General features: G+C 44.1%; 1 protein-coding gene across 1 annotated transcript; it reads right to left on the bottom strand.

Moving 5' to 3' along the window:
• Positions 1–570: 570 nt before the first annotated feature.
• Positions 571–15,831, bottom strand: mapk15 (mitogen-activated protein kinase 15). Its single transcript, XM_061896713.1, has 14 exons — positions 15,276–15,831; positions 13,592–13,690; positions 13,503–13,532; positions 11,511–11,601; positions 11,304–11,434; positions 8,679–8,842; positions 8,473–8,612; positions 8,345–8,402; positions 6,571–6,708; positions 6,391–6,496; positions 5,952–6,330; positions 3,297–3,379; positions 2,851–3,003; positions 571–2,784 (listed from the first exon to the last, which is right to left on the bottom strand). The coding sequence occupies exons 1-14, from the start codon at positions 15,363–15,365 to the stop codon at positions 2,611–2,613; spliced, it is 1,836 nt and encodes a 611-aa protein (XP_061752697.1). The 5' UTR covers positions 15,366–15,831; the 3' UTR covers positions 571–2,610.
• Positions 15,832–16,145: the final 314 nt, after the last annotated feature.

Raw genomic sequence — 16,145 nt, forward strand, 5'->3', positions numbered from 1 at the left:
CTGGCGCCTATCTCAGCTACACCCTGGACAAGTCGCCACCTCATCGCAGGGCCAACACAGATAGACAGACAACATTCACACACTAGGGACCATTTAGTGTTGCCAATCAACCTATCCCCAGGTGCATGTCTTTGGAGGTGGGAGGGGCCTATCCCCAGGTGCATGTCTTTGGAGGTGGGAGGGGCCTATCCCCAGGTGCATGTCTTTGGAGGTGGGAGGGGCCTATCCCCAGGTGCATGTCTTTGGAGGTGGGAGGAAGCCGGAGTACCCGGAGGGAACCCACGCAGTCACGAGGAGAACATGCAAACTCCACACAGAAAGATCATGAGCCCGGGATTGAACTCCCAACCTTTGTATTGTGAGGCACATGCACTAACCCCTGTGACACCATGCTGCCACATTTGTAAATATATTATTGTTTAATGTGTTGGAAATCAAATATTGTTTAATAACTTTAATACAGTATTATTTTTTGTTTTGTTTTTTTGATTGAACAATGCACACAAAAGTGATGAGAGTGTAGATAATGGATGAGCCTTTTGTCTGCACCGTGTCGGGGACACTCAGGAGTGCAGTGGTTGCATATGATCTTTATTTCAGAAATTGCCATCTTGGTACTGCTTAGACCGTACAGATCCCTCCTACAAAGAAGGGTACTTGCTATGATTTGGGTCAGAACCCCAGAAAGGTGATTAAGTCCTGTTTGGTCCTGCAAAGAAAGAGCAGGAAGAAGACATGTGAGGTCCAAGTCCACTAGAGCAGGGGTGTCAAACTCAAATACAGAGTGGGACAAAATGTCAAACTGAACAAAGCCGCGGGCCAAAGTTGAACAAATCCACCTTTTTAATTGGGACCCAAATAAGTTTTGCAGTGAATATTCAGCAAGCAAGGCTTTTATAACTTTATATGACATGTAAAGTCCAGTTTCAAATAATAATATTTAAAAAATATCAATGGCATATCAAATACAATTTTAATACAAATGCAATGCCTATTTTCTACTTGCAGCGTTCTGAGGTAAACATCAAAATATTTTTTTTTCCCACAGCCTAATAATAAATTTGAAAATAAAATAACAATGAATAAATCAAACATTCAAGCCTTGAAGTAGCAAGAGAATGTGCATGAAGAAAACCTTGATTAATGCTCAATTTGCTACAACACATAACATCCATCCATCCATTTTCTACCGCTTATTCCCTTTTTGGGGTTGCTGGCGCCTATCTCAGCTACAATCGGGCGGAAGGCGGGGTACACCCTAGACAAGTCGCCACCTCATCGCAGGGCCAACACAGATAGACATACAACATTCACATAACATAATAGTGCAAAATCAACTTTCAAAAAAACAAACGGAAAATCATCAATGGTGTATTAAATACAATTTAAATAAAACATGTAATGCCTCTTTTCTATTTGCAGACTTCTGAGGAAAAAAATCTAAATTAACTTTTTCCACAGGCTATTAAATTTGAAAATAAAATAACAATTAATAAATAAAATAACAATTAATAAATCAGCCATTCAGGCCTGACACTAATGTGATGTGCCCAAGCCAGATACCTGGAGTTAGTGCTGCAAGGGGTTCTGGGTGTTTGTTCCATTGTGTTTATGGTGTGTTAGTGCAGATGTTCTCCTGAAATCCATCCATCCATTTTCTACCGCTTATTCCCTTTCGGGGTCGCGGGGGGCGCTGGCGCCTATCTCAGCTACAATCGCGCGGAAGGCGGGGTACACCTTGGACAAGTCGCCACCTTATCGCAGGGCCAACACAGATAGACAACATTCACACACTAGGGCCAATTTTTAGTGTTGCCAATCAACCTATCCCCAGGTGCATGTCTTTGGAGGTGGGAGGGGCCTATCCCCAGGTGCATGTCTTTGGAGGTGGGAGGGGCCTATCCCCAGGTGCATGTTTTTGGAGGTGGGAGGGGCCTATCCCCAGGTGCATGTCTTTGGAGGTGGGAGGAAGCCGGAGTACCCGGAGGGAACCCACGCAGTCACGGGGAGAACATGCAAACTCCACACAGAAAGATCCCGAGCCCGGGATTGAACCCAGGACAGCAGGACCTTCGTATTGTGAGGCAGACGCACTAACCCCTCTGCCACCGTGAAGCCCTCTCCTGAAATGTGTTTGTCAATTTTGTTTGGTGCGGGTCCACAGTGTGGTGCATATTTGTAACAGTGTTAAAGTTGTTTTTATACGAACACCCTCAGTGTGACCTGTATGGCTGTTGACCAAGTATGCCTGGCATTCACTTGTTCGTGTGTAAAAGCCCGCAAGTATTAATGTGACTGGGCTGGATTGGTGTTTGTACGGAGGAAAAGCGGACGTGATGACAGGTTGTAGGGAACACTAAAGGCAGTGACTTAGAGGCACGCCCCCATTATTGTTGTTCAGGTGAAATTTGGGAGAAATTCAGGAGAATGGTTGATTTTGGGGAGTGGCTCTGAATGTTGGGAGTCTCCCGGGAAAATGGGAGGGTTGGCAAGTATGAGTATTAGCGGTGATACAGCGGCACTGTCGATGTCTAACACTAATTGATTGCCTCAAGGGCCAAATAAAATGAGACTGGGGGCCAGAGTTTGACAGCCATGCTCTAGAAGGATCTACTGGTTGCAGGTGCGGGCTTGAAGCAGGTTGTCCAGTTCTGTCTTGCTGATGGTCCCGTAGGCCTGGCAGTAGCTGCCCAGCTTAGCGCGCGGGTCCCCGGCCGCCGACACGTTGCAGTTGTTCTGGAAGACCTTCTTGCTGAAGCGGGGGGCCGGACGACCTTCCCGGGCCTGGAAGGACAAGAGAAAGATCCAGTCTTGTCATGGTGGTGGTTTTGGTGGTGGTGGTGGACTCACCGGGTTGGCACAGGTGCCGCCCAGTCCCGAGGACAGGGGCGAGTCCTTGCTGCGCACCAGCGGGTTGTTCTGAGCCTGGGTGAGCATCAGCGAGAAGGAGCGGCCGTGGTTGGCGGGAGCCGAGCGACCGCGCTGGATGATCTGCTCCATGGACTTGGAGGAGGGAGGAAGCACACGCGGGAGAAAATACAAGTCTCCTTCTTGAAAATGGTCGGTAAGAAAAATGGACACACTTCTAAAGTCAGCAAGCAATTGTACGACTTGTCAAGAATCCAAAGCCGTGGGGGATCTGGACCTCGGTCTACTTGTGCCAACACTAGCATGCTAACAACTTTCAACTTAAAACTCACACGTTTTGATACTTGGAGCCATCTTGCAAGTATGCTAACATACAGAATATTTAGCGCTTCTTTTTACACTTGAGGAAGTGGGAGGTGTCATCTTACCGTGTCGACGCCCCCTGTTGGCGACGAGCCGGCACTGCTGAGTGCTGCTGGTCTCTTGGCGCCCGCAGTCTGCATGAAACCACCTGAGTCAGCAGAAACACACGTTAGCTTGGCGGGAACACAACGGGATCCATAATCCACAACTTTATCATTTCACATGTTTGTGTGTGGTCATACTTTATTATTGTACATGTGTGTGTAGAATTATATTTTATTATTGTACATGTTTGTGTATGGTCATACTTTATTATTGTACATGTGTGTGTATGATTGTATTTTATTATTGTACATGTTTGTGTATGGTCATACTTTATTATTGTACACTTGTGTGTATAATTATATTTTATTATTGTACATGTTTGTGTGATCATACTTTATTATTGTACATGTGTGCGTATAATTATATTTTATTATTGTACATGTTTGTGTGATCATACTTTATTATTGTACATGTGTGTGTATAATTATATTTTATTATTGTACATGTTTGTGTATGATCATACTTTATTATTGTACATGTGTTTGTATAATTATATTATTTTACACATTTGTGTATAATCATACTTTATTATTGTTCATGTGTGTGTATAATTATATTTTATTATTGTACGTTTGTGTATGGTCATACTTTATTATTGTACATGTGTGTGTATAATTATATTTTATTATTGTACATGTTTGTGTATGATCATACTTTATTATTCTACATGTGTGTATAATCATATTTTATTATTGTACATGTTTGTGTATGATCATACTTTATTATTGTACATGTTTGTGTATGATCATATTTTATTATTTTACATGTTTGTGTATAATCATATTTTATTATTTTACACATTTGTGTATAATCATACTTTATTATTGTATATGTTTGTGTATAAAACCAATACTTTATTTTACATGTCTGTGTATAATCATACTTTATTTTACATGTCTGTGTATAATCATACTTTATTTTACATGTTTGTGCGTAATAATATTTTATTATTTTACATGTTTGTGTATAATACTTTATTATATAATCATACTTTATTATTTTAAATGTTTGTACATAATCATACTTTACTTTACATGTTTGCGTATAATATTTTATTATTTTACATATTGGTGAATAATCATACGTTATTGTATAAACACTTTATTTTACACGTTTGTGTATAACATATTTTATTATTTTACATGTTTGTGTATAATCAGACTATTATTTTACATGTGTATAATCATACTTTATTATTGTACATGTTTGTGTATAATCAGACTATTATTTTACATGTTTGTGTATAAACATACTTTACTGATCTTGTGGAGAATGCAAATATTTTTAAGAGTTCTTTCTTCATTCATATAGTCTTGTTTAAAGCAGCTAATATTTTCCGATGTGTACACGTTGTTTGTATCTTATGTTCACTAATAAACTCTGTGCTTCACCAATAAACTCTGTGCTTCACCTAGAAGGTACTGTAATGTGTATTGTGAGTATGATGTACTCTCTTTTTACTTCATCACTTTGGAACAATAAGGTTGTATTTCTTTCTGGGCGGGAAGGGACAGACTGTTTTCTTACTAAATAAGATGACTCCTCTCGTTTGATTCTCAGAGCGCTTCTTGATGCTGATAATAACACATTGGAGGGATGGTCTCCTAAAGCTTTAGTAAAACTTGATAATATTACTATTCTGTCTCGGTGGTCTTTATTACTCAACATGTATGTCATCCGAAAGAACTTGGGATTGACCAGTGAGAGGAAGACTGGTCCCACGCAACGGTGTATAATCATATTTTATTATTGTACATGTTTGTGTATAATCATATTTTATTATCGTACATGTTTGTCTATAATCATATTTTATTATCGTACATGTTTGTGTATAATCATATTTTATTATTGTACATGTTTGTCTATAATCATACTTTATTATTGTACATGTTTGTGTATAATCATATTTTATTATTGTACATGTTTGTCTATAATCATACTTTATTATTGTACATACTGTGTGAACCTACTTCACGTTAGTGTGTGAACCTACTTTACATGTTAGTGTCTAAACCAAACCTACTTTACACATTAGTGTGTGAACCTACTTTACGCGCTAGTGTGTAAGCCTAATTTACGTGTTAGTGTGGGAACCTACTTTACATGTTATTTTGTGAACCTACTTTACGCGTTAGTGCGTGCGTAAACCTACTTTAGGTGCTAGTGTGTAAACCTACTGTACATGTTAGCGCGTTGTGTGAACCTACTTTATGCGTTAGTGCGTGCGTAAACCTACTTTACCCGCTAGTGTGTGAACCTACTGTATATGCTAGTGTGTGAACCTACTTTACGTGTTATTGTGTAAACCTACCTGACGTGTTAGTGTGTGAACCTACTTTACGCGCTAGTGTGTGAACCTACTTTGCGTGCTGGTGCGTGAACCTACTTTATGCGCTAGTGTGTGAACCTACTGTACATGCTAGTATGTGAACCTACTTTACGTGTTATTGCGTAAACTTACCTTACGCGTTGGTGCGTGCGTAAACCTACCTTACGCGTTGGTGCGTGAACCTACTTTACGTGCTGGTGTGTGAACCTACTTTATGCGCTAGTGTGTGAACCTACTTTAAATGCTAGTGTGTGAACCTACTTTAAACGCTAGTGTGTGAACCTACTTTGCGTGTGCGTGATGGGGTTGTATGTGAATTTGTTCATCCCAGAGTTTTCAGAGGGCGGTGATGCGTTCACTGTCACGTGTCTGTCAGCCCTCAACGGCGGCGGTGATGCGTTTACGTGTTTTTCCGCCCTCAACGGTGGTGGTGATGCATTCACTGTCACGTGTTTTTCCGCCCTCAACGGTGGTGGTGATGCATTCACTGTCACGTGTTTTTCCGCCCTCAACAGTGGCGGTGATGCGTTCACATTCACGTGTTTTTCGGCCCGCAACGGTGGCGGTGATGCGTTCACTGTCTGGTGTTTTTCAGTCTTCCCTGCAGTTTGGTCCAGCTGGAGAAGTGTGAGCGTGCTCTGTTTGCTCCTCCTCTCACTGATCACCTGCGAGGACAGTGTGGTCAGCGTCCTCCCGTCGCCATGGCAACCCTCAGGGTGGCGTACCTGGTAGAGTTTGCTGCGGTACTGCTCCACAGACAGCTGCACGTCGTCGTCCAAGGGCAGCGCCACGTCGTGGCTGAAGGACGGCTCTTTGGCTGGATTGTGGAACCTCCAAACACAAGAAGAGTTGGAGAAGCCGCCATCTTGGTGTGAAGTGTGTGTGTGTGTGTGTGTGTGTGTTACCGAGCCACGTAAGGATGCTGCAGGGCGGTGTCTGCCGTCAGCCTCTTGTCAGGGTTGAAGACCAGCAGACTCTTCAGCAGGTCCACAGCATCTGGAGGCACTGAGGCCTGCAGGAGGTCCTCCAGAGGAACTTGAGGTCTCAAGAAGAAGAACAGGAGGATCAAATACTCCTCATTGATTACAGCTCAGACATCAGGGCTGTCCATCCATGTTTACATACACACACAAATATATGTATGAATTTTAATATATATATATATATATATATATATATATATATATATATATATATATATACACAGTGGGGCAAACAAGTATTTAGTCAGCCAGCGATTGTGCAAGTTCTCCCACTTCAAATGATGACAGAGGTGTGTCATTTTCATCATAGGTACACTTCAACTGGGAGAGACAGAATGTGGAAAAAAAATTCACATTGTAGGAATTTTAAAGAGTTTATTAGTAAATGATGGTGGAAAATAAGTATTTGGTCACTTCAAACAAAGAAGATATCTGGCTCTCACAGACCTGTAACTTCTTCTTTAAGAAGCTCTTCTGTCCTCCACTCATTATCTGTATAAAAGACACCTGTCCACAGCCTCAAACAGTCAGACTCCAAACCCCACTATGGCCAAGACCAAAGAACTGTCGAAAGACACCAGGAAAAGAATTGTAGACCTGCACCAGACTGGGAAGAGTGAATCTACAACAGGCAAGCAGCTTGGTGTGAAAAAAATCAACTGTGGGAGCAATTATCAGAAAATGGAAGACATACAAGACCACTGATAATCTCCCTCGATCTGGGGCTCCACGCAAGATCTCATCCCGTGGGGTCAAAATGATCATGAGAACAGTGAGCAAAAATCCCAGAACCCCACGAGGGGACCTAGTGAATGACCTGCAGAGAGCTGGGACCAAAGTAACAAAGGTGACCATCAGTAACACACTACGCCGACAGGGAATCAAATCCTGCAGTGCCAGACGTGTCCCCCTGCTTAAGCCAGTAGAGGATTGGGAGAATGTCATGTGGTCGGATGAAACCAAAATAGAACTTTTTGGCATAAACTCAACTGGTCTTGTTTGGAGGAAGATGAATACTGAGTTGCATCCCGAGAACACCATACCTACTGTGAAGCATGGGGGTGGAAACATCATGCTTTGGGGCTGTTTTTCTGCTAAGGGGACAGGACGATTGATCCGTGTTAAGGAAGGAATGAATGGGGCCATGTATCCTGAGATTTTGAGCCAAAACCTCCTTCCATCAGTGAGAGCTTTGAATGGTTGACCAAATACTTATTTTCCACCATCATTTACAAATAAATTCTTTAAAATTCCTGGATTTTTCCACATTCTGTCTCTCCCAGTTGAAGTGTACCTATGATGAAAATGACAGACCTCTGTCATCATTTGAAGTGGGAGAACTTGCACAATCGCTGGCTGACTAAATACTTTTTTGCCCCACTGTATGCATGTATATATAAATATACACATATATATATATATATATACACACACACATATATACATATACTTTTTTGCCCCACTGTATATATATATATATATATATATATATATATATATATATATATATATATATACATACACACACACACACACACACACACACACACACACACACACACACACTTCAAAGTGCCATTCATGGTGACGGTCCAGAAGTACTGGTGTTGTCCACAAGATGGCAACAAACCTGCAGCAATTAAGCTGTCAGATGTGTGAAATGACAGCAAAAGTTGTAGTTTTTAAATGTTCTTACTTCAGCAACATCTTGCGAATGAAGGAGGAGCCAACCTCGGACTTGATGGACAGAACATCTGGAAGGAAGGAAGGAAGGAGGAGTGAAGAAGAGTGATGGAGGGTCAGACTGAGAGTGCAGGACTTCACCATCAGGACAGGGGTGAGGTATGGCCGTCATGATCTTCTCGATCTGGTTGATGGTGGAAGTCCCGGGGAACAAGGCCTTGCCCAGCAGCATCTCCCCCAGGATGCAGCCCAGACTCCACATGTCCACACCTTTGGTGTACCTGGGCACACACCAGCAGTCCACTCAGTCCTGCTCCACAGCCACACTCTCACCTGTGGACACATACCTGGTGGAGCCCAGCAGGATCTCAGGGGCTCGGTACCACCTGGTGGCCACGTACTCCGTCAGCGCCGGGTTGCTGCTGTCCTCTTGGAACTGGTTGAGGGACCGGGCCAGACCGAAGTCACACAGCTTGACCACACAGTCAGAGTCCACCAGCACGTTGGAAGGCTGAGGCAGATGTTGGAGGACTGAAGGAACTTTGTCACCACAAACACTGGCTCTCAACTCATTAAATGATGTGGCAGGCCACAATAAAATGATGTGGCAGGCCACCATAAAATGATGTGGCAGGCCACAATAAAATGATGTAACAGGCACAATAAAAAGATGTGGCCGACCACATAAAACGACGTGGCAGACCACAAAACGATGTAACGGGCCACTATAAAATGATGTGGCAGGCCATTTCAAACTATGTGGCAGGCCACTATTAAATTATGTGTTGGGTCACAGGAAATGATTTGGCGGGACATAAAATGAAGTGGTGAACCACAATAAAATGAGGTGTTGGACCAAAATAAAATGATGTGGCAGACCACAATAAAATGATATGGCGGGCCAACAATAAAATGATGCGGCGAACCACAATACAATTATGTAATGGGCCACAATAAAATGACGTGGCAAACCACCGTAAAATTATGTAACGGGTCACATAAAATAATGTGGCAGGCCAACGATAAAATGAAGTGGCAGGCCACGATTAAAATGATGTGGCGGGCCACATTAAAATGATGTTGCAAACCACCATAAAATGATGTGGCAGGCCACAATAAAATTATGTAGCAGGCACAATAAAAAGGTGTGGCAGTCCACATAAAACGATGTGGCAGACCACGTAAAACGATGTGGCAGACCACATAAAACGATGTGGCAGACCACATAAAACGATGCAACGGGCCACTATAAAATGATGTGGCAGAGTGAAATGATTTGGCGGGACATAAAATGAAGTGGTGGACCACAATAAAATAAGGTGTTGCAACAAAATAAAATTATGTGGCGGACCACGATAAAATGATTTGGCGGGCCAACAATAAAATGATGCGGCGAACCACAGTAAAATGATGTGGCAGACCACCATAAAATGATGTAGCAAACCACAATAAAATTATGTAATGGGCCTCATCAAAATGATGTTGCAAACCACCATAAAATGGTGTGGCAAACCACCAAGAAAATTATGTGGCGGACCACCATAAAATGTCGTGGCGGGTCACCATAAAACGTAGTGGACCAAAATTAAATGATGCTGCAAACCACAATAAAATGATGTGGCAAACCACAATTAAATGATGTAACGGGCCACAATAAAATAATGTGGCAGACCACCATAAAATGTAAAGGGCCAGGATAAAAAGTTGTGGCAGGCCAACGATAAAATGATGTGGTGAACCACAGCAAAATGATATGGCGGGCCACAATTAAAATGATGTGGCAAACAACCATAAAATTACGTGGCAGACCACTATAAAATGTTGTGGCAGGTCACCATGAAACGTTGTGGACCAAAATAAAATGATGCAGCAGACCACAATAAAATGTTGTGGTGGGCCACAATAAAATGATTAGGCAAACCACAATAACATGATGTGGCGGAACACCATAAAATGTTGTGGCGGGTCACCATAAAACATGGTGTACCAAAATAAAATGATGCGGCATTCCACAATAAAATTATGTGGTGGGCCACAATAAAATGATGTGGCGGGCCAAAATAAAATGATGTGGCAAACCACCATAAAATGATGTAACGGGCCACAATAAAATAATGTGGCAGACCACCATAAAATGATGTAACGGGCCATGATAAAAAGTTGTGGCAGGCCAACGATAAAATGATGTGGTGAACCACAGTAAAATGATATGGCGGGCCACAATTAAAATGATGTGGCAAACAACCATAAAATTACGTGGCAGACCACCATAAAATGTTGTGGCAGGTCACCATAAAACGTGGTGGACCAAAATAAAATGATGCAGCAGACCACAATAAAATGTTGTGGTGGGCCACAATAAAATGATTAGGCAAACCACCGTAACATGATGTGGCGGAACACCATAAAATGTTGTGGCGGGTCACCATAATACATGGTGTACCAAAATAAAATGATGCGGCATACCACAATAAAATTATGTGGTGGGCCACAATAAAATGATGTGGCAAACCACAATAAAATGATGTGGCAGGCCATCTGAAATGATATGGTGGGTCACAATAAAATGTTGCGGCGGGCCACAGTAACCTGATTTGGTAGGCCACTTGTAATGACTTGGGGGGACATCAAATGACGTGGCGGACCTAATCCTATTTGTCCCCCCAGTCTTGAGTTTGTGACTAAAAGAAATGTCTGAAAAGATGGCCGACCAGTGGAGTGATGAACAGGTGCAGAGTCGTCATGGCAACAGAGGTGTGTGTGGCACAGGTGCAGTGTGGTCATGACAACAGAGGTGTGTGTGGCACAGGTGCAGGGTTGTCATGGCAACAGAGGTGTGTGTGGCACAGGTGCAGAGTCGTCATGGCAACAGAGGTGTGTGTGGCACAGGTGCAGGGTTGTCATGGCAACAGAGGTGTGGTGTGGCACAGGTGCAGGGTTGTCATGGCAACAGAGGTGTGGTGTGTTGGTACCTTGTGGTCGCGGTGGATGACGTTGGCAGAGTGCAGGTACTTGACCGCCTTGAGCAGCTGGTACATGACGTAGCGTTTGTGGATGTCCTTCAGCAGTGTGCCTTTCTTGATGACCGCGTGCAGGTCGCTGTCTGCAGCACACACAGGTATCACCTCATCACCATCACCATCGTCCTCCTGTATCGCTGCCGGCCGGCCCACACTCACCCATGTATTCAAAGACCAGGTAGATGTCTTTGTCGTTGTGAGCTCGCACCACCTTCTGAAGTTTGATGACGTTGGGGTGATCTCCAAACTCCTGCACACAACACTTGGTGACCAGCTGCCACATAGTGAGCCCACAACCACACTTGGTGACCAGCTGCCACATAGTGAGCCCACGACCACACTTGGTGACCAGCTGCCACATAGTGAGCCCACAACCACACTCGGTGACCAGCTGCCACATAGTGAACCCAGAACCACACTTGGTGAATGGCAGCTGCCAGGTAGTGAGCCCACAACAACACTAGGTGAAGACCGGTAGCTGCCAGATAGTGAGCCCACAACAACACTTGGTGAAAGACAGGTAGCTAGCTGCCAGGTAGTGAGCCCACAACAACAATTGGTGAAAGACAGGTAGCTAGCTGCCAGGTAGTGAGCCCACAACAACAATTGGTGAAAGATAGGTAGCTAGCTGCCAGATAGTGAGCCCACAACAACACTTGGTGAAAGACAGGTAGCTATCTGCCAGGTAGTGAGCCCACAACAACAATTGGTGAAAGACAGGTAGCTAGCTGCCAGATAGTGAGCCCACAACAACACTTGGTGAAAGACAGGTAGCTAGCTGCCAGATAGTGAGCCCACAACAACACTTGGTGAAAGACAGGTAGCTAGCTGCCAGATAGTGAGCCCACAACAACACTACGTGAAGACATGGGCTCACTATCTGGCAGCTGGCTGTCTTCACATAGTGTTGTTATGGGCTCACTATCTGGCAGCTGCCTAACAACACTATGTGAAGACAGGCAGCTGCCAGATAGTGAGCCCACAACAACACTAGGTGAAGACAGGCAGCTGCCAGATAGTGAGCCCACAACAACACTAGGTGAAGACAGGCAGCTGCCAGATAGTGAGCCCACAACAACACTAGGTGAAGACCGGTAGCTGCCAGATAGTGAGCCCACAACAACACTTGGTGAAAGACAGGTAGCTAGCTGCCAGGTAGTGAGCCCACGACAACAATTGGTGAAAGACAGGTAGCTAGCTGCCAGATAGTGAGCCCACAACAACACTTGGTGAAAGACAGGTAGCTAGCTGCCAGATAGTGAGCCCACAACACTTGGTGAAAGACAGGCAGCTGCCAGATAGTGAGCCCATAACAACACTACGTGAAGACATGGGCTCACTATCTGGCAGCTGCCTGTCTTCACATAGTGTTGTTATGGGCTCACTATCTGGCAGCTGCCTAACAACACTATGTGAAGACAGGCAGCTGCCAGATAGTGAGCCCACAACAACACTAGGTGAAGACAGGCAGCTGCCAGATAGTGAGCCCACAACAACACTATGTGAAAGACAGGCAGCTGCCAGTTAGTGAGCCCACAACAACACTAGGTGAAGACAGGCAGCTGCCAGATAGTGAGCCCACAACAACACTTGGTGAAGACAGGCAGCTGCCAGATAGTGAGCCCACAACAACACTATGTGAAGACAGGCAGCTGCCAGATAGTGAGTCCAGAACTACACTTGGTGAAAGACAGGCAGCTGCCAGATAGTGAGCCCACAACAACACTATGTGAAGACAGGCAGCTGCCAGATAGTGAGCCCACAACAACACTAGGTGAAGACAGGCAGCTGCCAGATAGTGAGCCCACAACAACACTAGGTGAAGACAGGCAGCTGCCAGATAGTGAGCCCACAACAACACTTGGTGAAAGACAGGCAGCTGCCAGTTAGTGAGCCCACAACAACACTAGGTGAAGACAGGCAGCTGCCAGATAGTGAGCCCACAACAACACTATGTGAAGACAGGCAGCTGCCAGATAGTGAGCCCACAACAACACTTGGTGAAAGACAGGCAGCTGCCAGATAGTGAGCCCACAACAACACTATGTGAAGACAGGCAGCTGCCAGATAGTGAGCCCACAGGCAAGAAGACTTGAAGCAAAGCAAAAAAAACAAAAATAAAAGTCTAGAATTGTCTGTGGCCAGACTTACCTGCAGGAACATGACTTCTCTGAAGGTCCGCTGGAAGAAGAAAGAGGATTGAAGATGTGATGACTGACACTTTCCTTCTTTTCTCTCACCTGAGCATCAGTTTTGTTCCTGAAGGCATCAAAGATCTTCTTGACAGCCACCACCTCACCTGTCTGCCTGTCCACCGCCTTCCACACAATACCATACGCCTGCAGCACACAGTGATACCACCTGTCACTCATCTGGACAACCACCTGTTGCTGAGCCACCACAACACAAGTATGATGATACCAGCTCACATGTTGACTGTGTGATGTCATGTGCGATACCAGCAGTCCTGCAGAGTGCTTACTTTTGGTGTGATATCATGTGCGATACAAGCAGTCCTGCCTCAGCTTTACTTGTGTGTAATATCATGTGCAATACAAGCACACCAGCAGAGTGCTTACTTGTGTGTGTGATATCATGTGCGATACAAGCACACCAGCAGAGTGTTTACTTGTGTGTGATATCATGTGCGATACAAGCAGTATAGCAGAATGTTCACTTGTGTGTGATATCATGTGCGATACAAGCAGTGTAGCAGAATGTTCACTTGTGTGTGATATCATGTGCGATACAAGCTGTCTAGCAGAATGTTCACTTGTGTGTGATATCATGTGCGATACAAGCTGTCTAGCAGAATGTTCACTTGTGTGTGATACCACGTGCAAATCAAGCAGTCCTGCAGAGTGCTTACTTGTGTGTGATATCGTGCGATACAAGCATTCCTGCAGTGTGTTTACCTGTGTGCGATATCATGTGCGATACAAGCAGTCGAGCAGAATGTTCACTTGTGTGTGATACCATGTGCAAAACAAGCAGTCCTGCATAGTGCTTACTTGTGTGTGATATCATGTGCGATACAAGCAGTCTAGCAGAATGTTCACTTCTAGAATGTAGCTAATTAATACATGTTTTGTTTTTCTCTTTCTTTTTACTGTCTCCCTGTAGTGTTTGATCCTGTTCTGTCTCCCTGTAATGTTTGATCCTGTTCTGTCTCCTTGTAGTGTTTGATCCTGTTCTGTCTCCCTGTAGTGTTTGATCCTGTTCTGTCTCCCTGTAGTGTTTGATCCTGTTCTGTCTCCCTGTAATGTTTGATCCTGTTCTGTCTCCTTGTAGTGTTTGATCCTGTTCTGTCTCCCTGTAGTGTTTGATCCTGTTCTGTCTCCTTATAATGTTTGATCCTGTTCCGTCTCCCTGTAATGTTTGATCCTGTTCCATTTCCCTGTAATGTTTGATCCTGTTCTGTCTCCCTGTAATGTTTGTCTGCTCTTGAATGGCATTGTACTGAAAATTGTAATTTCCCCTGGGGGATTATTAAAGTATTTGTGATTCTGAAAATTGCTAAAGAAGTGACCATATGACTCTGTATTAACTATAAAAGTGTCCAAAACAAGACATTTGAGTTAGAGCTGTCAATCTCCGCCCAGGTATTCTTCTCAGGTAAGTCTGCACTCACTTTTACGACACACGTTAAACAGCTGTTCACAGACCCCGCCCCCCTCGCCTGTTAGCCAATAGGATGTAAGAATGTGTCACTAAGAGCAAGTGGAAAGAAACATGGCTGCAGAATGCAAAAGTGACCAGGAGTAATAATAATACTACGTAGTACTTCATACAGTGTGTACAACAATAATAAAGCAGCGGAAATACTTCAAGTGAACGTCAAGAGGATGAAAAATACCTTTAAAAGCGAAAGAGGACGAAGATGCATTCACGGCCCCCTGGAACAATGTAGACTAAGTTACTCACCCCTTTGCCGAGTCGCTTCTTGATGTCATATTTCACGGAGATGTGCTCCTCCACTTCAGGCACGCCCGCACATTTCAAACTTTTGCTCATCTTGCACACTTCCGCCTGAAACCCTTCTCTCCTTTCCGTTGTGCTGCCGCTTCAAAGCTTCTCAACCGATGACCACAAAGTGGTCAGCGCTAACCGGAAGTGGTGGCGATTTAAACATAAGAGGTTATTAATGCGTCTTTTCCCGCGCCATTACTAAGGGGGCGACTTGTTCATTACTGACTGAGTGTGTCCGCTTGTGTCGCCGTCAGAGAGTTGCGAGTCCAGCAGTTTTGCTTCCCGTTAAATGAAAGCCAACACGGAGGACGAAGAAGAAGCAGGTGGCGCCATTTCACTTCCGGAAGTAAAGCGACAAGAATGTAAGGTTTTTTAGAGTAAATGTCTTCATGTTCTTCCCCGCCAACACTTGGGACCACGCCGCCGCCGCCGAGGTGTTTACCGACCAGAAGAACCGGAGTTTTGTCGTTCCTTGTCGTCCTGGAAACGGCAGCGCTGCGTGACTCTTAAAGGGCCAGCAGCCGCTGCTCCGGCACTTCCGGCTACGTCACGTGGAAGCTGTTGTCATGGTGATTGGCGCGCGTACGATGGCGTAGACGTCGGATTAATGTTCTTCTAAGAGTGATAATGTACTTCTAAGAGTGATAATGTTCTTATAAGAGTGATAATGTACTTCTAAGAGTGATAATGTTCTTCTAAGAGTGATAATGTTCTTCTAAGAGTGATAATGTTCTTCTAAAAGTGATAATGTACTTCTAAGAGTGTTAATGTTCTTCTAAGAGTGATAATGTACTTCTAAGAGTGATAATGCACTTCTAAGAGTGA

The sequence above is a fragment of the Nerophis ophidion genome, linkage group LG04 (genome assembly GCF_033978795.1).
Source record: "Nerophis ophidion isolate RoL-2023_Sa linkage group LG04, RoL_Noph_v1.0, whole genome shotgun sequence".
Lineage (NCBI taxonomy): Eukaryota > Metazoa > Chordata > Actinopteri > Syngnathiformes > Syngnathidae > Nerophis > Nerophis ophidion.